The sequence below is a fragment of the Callithrix jacchus genome, chromosome 12 (assembly GCF_049354715.1).
Source record: "Callithrix jacchus isolate 240 chromosome 12, calJac240_pri, whole genome shotgun sequence".
Taxonomy (NCBI): Eukaryota; Metazoa; Chordata; class Mammalia; order Primates; family Cebidae; genus Callithrix; species Callithrix jacchus.
This window is the reverse complement of record NC_133513.1, coordinates 4,339,232-4,346,601: the sequence shown is the minus strand read 5'-3', so window position 1 is coordinate 4,346,601 and position 7,370 is coordinate 4,339,232. Positions and strand designations below refer to the sequence as shown.

At 61.8% G+C, this 7,370-nt stretch overlaps 1 protein-coding gene across 9 annotated transcripts; it reads left to right on the top strand.

Annotated features, from left to right (window-relative positions):
- The first annotated feature begins 228 nt into the window (after positions 1–228).
- TEDC2 (tubulin epsilon and delta complex 2) lies at positions 229–7,081 on the top strand. Of its 9 annotated transcripts, none has more exons than XM_054242430.2 (11): positions 229–290; positions 388–486; positions 730–800; positions 917–1,325; positions 1,812–1,865; positions 2,206–2,287; positions 2,462–2,573; positions 2,675–2,776; positions 3,472–3,592; positions 3,769–3,959; positions 6,001–7,081. In XM_054242430.2, exons 1-11 carry the CDS (start codon positions 265–267, stop codon positions 6,291–6,293), a joined length of 1,560 nt encoding a protein of 519 aa, XP_054098405.1. In that variant the 5' UTR covers positions 229–264; the 3' UTR covers positions 6,294–7,081. The 9 variants fall into 9 exon arrangements, with proteins under 9 accessions (XP_054098405.1, XP_054098409.1, XP_054098406.1 ...); XM_054242434.2 differs by lacking the exon at positions 6,001–7,081 and adding an exon at positions 4,282–4,741; XM_054242431.2 differs by lacking the exon at positions 1,812–1,865.
- Positions 7,082–7,370: the final 289 nt, after the last annotated feature.

The window sequence follows — 7,370 nt, the reverse complement described above, 5'->3', positions numbered from 1 at the left end:
CCCCAAACCAAAAGCCCAGAGTCGCCCGCAGTCTCCTCCCTGGCGGCCTGGGGACCCAGCTCCGAGCGAGAGTCCCCACCAGACCTGGGGGGCAGGAGTGGGCGGGGCTTGAGACTGCCCCGTAATGGGGAAGAGAGTTTCGGGGGACGGACCCCGAACTCTGGCTCAGGATTGGGCAGCCCGGCCGGGAAGGGGCGGGCTTCCCGCCCGGAAGGGGCGTGACTCTTCGGAGGCGGCAAGTTGCAAGGAGACGCCGCCGCCTTCATGCTGCCCCGGGAGTGCTCGCGCCGGTGAGGCCTGCGAGGCGGGAGGGAGCGGGCAGGCGGGCAGGCAGGGGCCGGAGGCCCGACGCTAACAGAGGTGCTGAGCTGCCGGTGCGTCCCCCAGGCTGGTGGCCGAGCTGCAGGGCGCCCTGGACGCCTGCGCAGAGCGACAGCTGCAGCTGGAGCAGAGCCTGCGCGTCTGTCGTCGGCTGCTGCAGGCCTGGTAGGCGGACCCCGGGACCCCCTGGCCAGACCTCCCTCGGCCCCTCAGAATCCTGCAGCGAGCCCCCGGGACTGGGAGGTCGGGCCCAGCCGCCCTCTTCCGAACTACAGGTTGTCAGTGCCACCCCCCCTTACCCTGCAAGCTCTGAGCTGGGGGTCTGCGGCGGGGCCCGGCGGCCCTCTCGGATCTTTAGGGGCTGGGCCCTACCTGCTGGCCGTGCAACAGCTGCCCACGTCTTTGCAGGGAACCAACCGGGACCCGGGCTTTGGAGCCACCTCCAGGGCCAGAAACTAAGGAAGAGGACCCGCCTCCAGGTAAACCTCCACCGCCACCTTCCCCAGGTGCTGCTCTGGCCTTTTAGCGTGCAGTTGTGACGGACCCTCCTGGGGACAGTGAGGAGCGATCACTGCATGATTCTTGGCTTTCTCAGCATGCACACCCAGTCCACAAGACCTCAAAGAGCTGGAATTTCTGACCCAGGCACTGGAGAAGGCTGTACGGGTTCGAAGAGGCATCGCTAAGGCTGGCAAAACAGACAAGGCCCCCAGCCTGAAATCTAGGTCCACTGTCACTCCTCCTGGCACGATAGCCTTTGCCCCACCCCAGACCCCAGGCCGAGCTGGTGGCCATGCTTCAGACCTGAGACCCACCAAAGGCCCCTGCCAGACCACGGTGCCTGCCAAGGGCCACTCTGAGTGCCAGCTGCTGTCACTGGGGGATAAGACTCGTGTCAGGACAGGAGCTCAGGCCCCCAGGCCTGGACCGGGCCTCAGGAACCAGCAAATGGCCCCATCAGCTGCGCCTCAGGCCCCAAAAGTCTTCACACTCAAAGAAAAGGGGTAGGTTTCCCCGACCTTCACTGGAGGGACTTCTGTCTCTGCCTGCTCAGACCCTGGCTAGCAAGGAGTCTGGGATTTGCAGTGACAGGGAGGGCAGGGCATTAGCAGCATTGAGCCCTGGGGCACACCTCTGAGGCTCGTGCTCAGAAGCTGGCAGAAGGAAGCAGCTGTGTCACGGTGTCCAGGTCGGTACCTTCAGGATGGGAAGCTTGTCCTGCCCTCCTCTGTGGCTGTCCCCTTATCTACGCAGAGGCTCCAGGTGGGCTCTGCTCACGGGGCCCCCTCTTCTCTCTACTGGGGCAGCACTGGACCTCGCAGCTCCCATGGCCACTCTGGAAGCCCTGTCCAAGGGGGCTCATCCTTAGTGGGGTCAGGTGTGGGAGAGGGGCCAAGAAGGTTCATCCCTGATTGGGCTCTGACCAGGAGATGGGGTTTGTAGATCCCAGAGCAAAGCAAGGCTCCTCTGAACACAGGTTTCTCCGACAGGCACCTGTTGCGGCTGCCTGTGGCATTCAGGAAGGTGGCTTCCCAGAACGCAAGGTGAGGCCAGGTCTTTGCCTAGGCAGGGGCAGAGGAGAACCGGGAGGCATCACCAGCTCAGGGACAGGTTTGAGAGACTTTCCAGCGGGTCTCTGCTCTCTTTGCTAAGTGAGGTCACTGTGATGTTGAAACTCTGTCAGCTGGTCAGCTCTATCCCCTTTTCCCAGTCAGTGTCCTCTTGGTTCCCTGCGGCCTCTGGAGGCCCCTCCTGGCATTCAGCAGAGCCAGACACCCAGCTTGGGGTCCCCACCCGGGCCCTTGCCTACCTCCCAGGGCCCAGCTTGCTGTCTGGTATAACCATGTCCCTCTGTTTCCTGGGGTGCCCCATGTGTGCACCCAGCCTGTGGGCCCAGCTCCGTTCCATGCAGACCACGGATACTGCTGCTGCTAAAACCCGTTTCCTCCAGAACATGCAGACAGCTGTATCCTTTCTGGGCTCGCGGGAACCCCGGGGGCCTCTGGCTTCGACCCTGGCGGGTCTTCGGAGAAGCCCCGGGAAGGGCTGGCGTGGGATGGCCAGGGCCACTTCCCAGACCTGGTTGTTGGTGGGAGCAGAGGGGCTTGGCCACAGGGAGGTTTTCCTGACCCACGTCCAGTCAGGCGGGCCCCAGCCCAGGCTCAGCACTGAGGAGGTGGAGGCAGAGACGGGGCGCCTTTGGAAGGCCTGCTCGCTGCTGAGACTGCGTATGAGGGAGGAGCTCTCAGCAGGTGCGTGGTCCTGGGCCTGTCTTGGGAGGAGTGTGGAGGGCGGGTGCAGGGAGGGTTTCCAGACCGCCATGGACTCCACCTGCCCTCGCTGACTTCTGCAGCCCCCACGGACTGGATGCAGGAGTACCGCTGCCTGCTCACGCTGGAGGGGCTGCAGGCCATGGTGGGCCAGTGCCTGCACAGGCTACAGGAGCTGCGTGCAGGTGAGACCCCACCGTCATCCTGCTACCTGCACTGAGGTCTGGACCGGGGACACGGCGCAGTAGCCAGCCTTGTCTGTGCCTCAGGGAAGGGTGAGCAGCCCAAGGACCAGAAGCAAGTTGGTGGGCCCTTCCACCCCTCCCACGCCACTCCCCAGTGTGCTTGGTCTCCCCAGTTGTCCTGTGGGAGCTGCCAGCCTTCCCTTCCTCAGGGCAGTTGCCCTCCTCGCTGCTCCCTGAACACAGAACGTTACTGCTCTCAGCAGTTGCTTATTTACCTCGTTTTTGAAAAAGCATGTGAGGCCGGGCACAGTGGCTCACGCCTGTAATCCCAGCACTTTGGGAGGCTGAGGTGGGCAGATCATTGAGGTTAGGAGTTCGAGACCAGCCTGGCCAACATGGTGAAAGCTCGTCTACTAAAAATACAAAAATTAGCCAGGTGTTATGGCGCACGCCTGTAATCCCAGCCACTTGGGAGAGTGAGGCACGAGAATTGCTTGAACCCAGGAGGCAGAGGTTGCAGTGAGCTGAGAGAGACACTCTGGGCGACAGAGCAAGACTCGACCTCAAAAACAAAAAAAATGGAAGAAGTAGTGTGTGAATCAGCTCCCGGGAGGTGACTGGCCTGGCATACAGGAGGTGGTTACTTACGGACTATAGAGCTTCCTTCCTCCTGTGGATTTTCTAATTGCTTGAAGTTTTTCAGAGTGAAGATACATCATTTGTCAAAAGAAAAGCCAGTCTTACAAAAGTCATGCTTAAACACGGTAAAGAGAGCCCCCCACAGCCAGAGGGCCCCCCACAGAGGACTTCCTACCAGTGAGTCCAGGCCCCCGTCACACCTTCTTGCACGGGGCTGTCCTGAAAGCCCACCTTTCCCCGCTAAAGGCAGGGCAAGTGATGCACATGCCGGGTGGGCAGGCACCAGCCCACAGGAGAAGCTGGACTCTGGGTTCAGCTGCCACCCCAAAGGCCACATTCTCTTGTGCACACAGCGGTAGCAGAACAGCCACCAAGACCATGTCCTGTGGGGAGGCCCCCCAGAACCTCGCCATCCTGTGGGGGTGGAACAGATCCTGCATGGAGCCCCCAGCTGCTTGTCTACTCCAGCACCCAGGAGCTGCAGACCCTGGCAGCCCTCAGGCTTCGAGTGGCCATGCTGGAACAGCAGATCCACTTGGAAAAGGTGCTTCTGGAAGAGGAGGTTGGGGGCAACAGGGCACCTGGGGTAGGGGGGCTGTGGGCCACAGGGGTTCGCAGCCTTGAGAGGAGGAGGACCTGAGGGTAGGGGCTGGACTGCTCCACTCCCCAGGACCCAGGAGGATGGGGGTGAGCTTGAGGTCTGTGTGTGGGTTGGGAAATGCACTGGTCAGACTGGGCTAGGGACAGCAGGATGGAGCATGGAGCCTCAGGAGGAGAGAGGGGCTAGAGCATGGTGGCCTGAGGCCTGTCCTGGGATTGCCCTGCGCCTAGGTGGCCCTGAGACCTTGGCCCTGCCCTGCCCCCAGGTCCTGATGGCTGAACTCCTCCCCGTGGTAAGCGCCACACAGCTGCAGGGACCACCCTGGCTGACCCTTTGCCGGGCTGCGCACAGCCTGCTCTGTGAGGGAGGCGCACGTGTCCTCACCGTCCTTAGAGACGACCCCGTGGAGTGAGCCTTTCCTCTGCTGCCCCCACCCACCTCCCAGGCCTCAGGACCACCTGGGCGCTGGCCTGCCAGGGAACGTCCCCTCAGCCCTCTTCAGAACAGGATTGGGGATGTCTTCCCCTGGGAAACCTGGTGAAGTGGATGGGGTGGCCTCACTGGCTCTTCTCAGGACGACTCAGCCTGCTGGTCAGGGCTGGCTCTCAGCCTTCCCGAGGCTCCTGGACTCCAGTGGCCAGCAGGGAGCCTTTCTTGGCTCCTTCTGTTTTCTCACTATAAACCAAAGAGCTGCTTGTGTGATATTAAAGCTACTTTAGAAAGCATTTGTATTGATTGATTTTTTTGGGACAGTCTCACTCTGTCACCCAGGCTAGAGTATAGTGGCGTGATCTGGGCTCACCGCAACCTCCGCCTCCCAGGTTCAGGTGATTCTCTTGCCTGAGGCTCCTGCCAGCACGCCTGGCTTTTTTTTTTTTCCTCTGATTGTTGGGGTTTCACCATGTTGGGCAGGCTGGTTTCAAACTTTCCGTCTCGTGTCCTCCCAGCACGCTGTGTGCACGAGCCACCACGCCCCGCTGAAAGTGTATGTGTTTGAATCCCACCGGATGAGACTTGGTGGGCACTTGCTCTTTTTGCTTTTATTTATCAAGTTTTATCACTGGTTGATATATGCCACGCTGAAAAAGAACATACCGAGTGTATTTATCAAGATTATAAGTAGGTCAGGTGCCGTGGCTCACGCCTGTAATCCCAGCACTTTGGGAAGCTGAGATGGGCAGATCACCTGATGTCCGGAGTTCATGTCAGCCTGGGCAACTTGGTGAAACCCCATCTGTAGTAAAAATACAAAAATTGGCTGGGTGCAGGGGCAGGTGCCTGCAGTCCCAGCTAGGCAAGAGGCTGAGGCAGGAGAATCATTTGAACCTGGGAGGCAGAGGTTGCAGTGAGCTGAGATTGCACCATTCCACTTCAGCCTGGGCGACAGAGCGAGACGCTGTTTCAAAAAAAAAAATGCTGGCCATAGGGCCATGGCCAGTGCCCCTGGCATTCTTTAAAGGAACCTGCACTGAGGGCCCGGGGGCATCCCACGCATTTTGGGACTGGGGTCAGGTGCTCTGTAGACAGCTCAGAGCTCCACCACGCCCAGCTGTGGGCAGAGACCCGCGGCAGGGAAGATGACCAGCCCCTTCCCGGAGGTGCCCCCATGGACAGGGCAGCAGGACAGGAGGTGGGTGGCACCCAGAGAGCTGGGTCTTCTGAGAGCCTGATGAAGCGTCGCAGGTATACAGGGATGACTGGGTGATGGTGCTGTGGCTCCGAGGTGGCCTCTCGGCCTATAGCCAGAGGTTCTGCTTGTAAAGGGCCTGACAGTCCAACAAGCCAGAAACATGCTCCCAAGTTGAGGGCTGCTGGGGACCCGATGACAGACCAAGATAGGAAACCAAAAACAATGGTCCTTACTGCATTGAGGCAGCAGCCCCACCCCCTGCCCCCAGCAGCCTGGCAGCAGCCCTAGGGTCACACACCCCTTGAGTAGGTGGGCCAGCCTCACCCCTCCCAACCACCCCACTGCTGTCTCCAGGCTACTCCCGGGCACCCCAAGCTGCAGGAGCCGCTGACTCACTGGAAGCCCCATCACACTGCGACTGTCCACTCCGCGGGTTTCCACAGCAAGGTGGACCCTACCCAGCCTTATTTCACTGGCTGACTTGGTTTAACCCCCATGCCTGCTGGATGTGTGCCCCAGGAGGGCAGGCACGCTGTCCCCCTCCACCCCGGCCAGGCCCTGATGATCCACCTATCCCGGGGCCCACCCAGGGCACGGTGGCTTCCTGGAGCAGGGGGGTGGCTGGGATAGCTTTGTGGGGGCCCTGAGGAGGCCCTGACACAGGGGTCCAGGGCGGGAAAGAGACACCCTCCGACTAACGCCCACCCACCGCGATTCCCCGCCAAAACCAGGAGGCAGCGCGAACTCCCGGGCGTCCGCGCTGGCGTCACCGCCTCTGTAGCCAATGGGCTCTGATGTGGCGGGCCCTGAATGCCACTGGGACTGCGCGGGGCATCCACACCACCCACCGAGCGCAGCCACCACGTAGGCGGCATGAGCGCTCCGGAGCCCTCCAGGGCCCTTGCGCGCCCTGCTCTTGGCCGTGCTGCATCCTGCCATTCGGTGCCGTGGCCGCGCTGGCTGGTGCAGCCGCCAAGGCCATCACCTCGCCGCGGGGACCCAGCCTGGACCCGGCCCAGGGCTCCTGACCGCCGTCTTCCTGTGCCGGCGCGCTTGGCGGCGGTGAAGGGCCGGGCGGGCGCAGTGCCAGGCGCGGTCGCAGAGGCCACCTCCTACACACCGCCCCCCGGCCCCAAACCGTTACTTCTGGAACCCCGTGGGCAGAGGAGGCCACCGGCCTTTTCCCTCCCTCCTTCTTCCTCCGTCCAACGTCGTATTTCAGCTTTTGGCTTGGCATGCAGAGCTGGCGCGACCACAGAGCTGGGCGGCGGCGGCGGGACGGCCTGGCGCGTGGGTGCTGGGTGTAGGGCTGCGGGCTGCGCCACACAACCCGCCGCTGCGAGCCCGCTGCGACCGCTCCTGGGGGCTGCCTCCGGAGCTCTGTTGTAAGCCCCCGCGGCATAATAGGCACTCAATAAATATTTGTGCAACAGTTGAACATGTGGTGGCTTGCAGGCGTCTGGGGGTGGACAGCAGGTTCTGGGCTAGGCGAGGAATTACTGAATCAATGGGCATCTTACAAGAAAGTCCCTCAGCTCCCTGACGCCTGGGATTGTCTAGTCCCTCTATGTCCTCTCCCCAGCCTGTGCCTCAAAGCCAGAGCTGCCACTCTCAGGGGGAGGGGCGAGGCGCTGCGGCCTGAGTTGCAGGTGGGGGGAGGGGAGGCGGAGCTTCTTTGTTGGGAAGGTGCCACGAGGGGGCAGGGCCAGTGGAGAAGTGAGAGG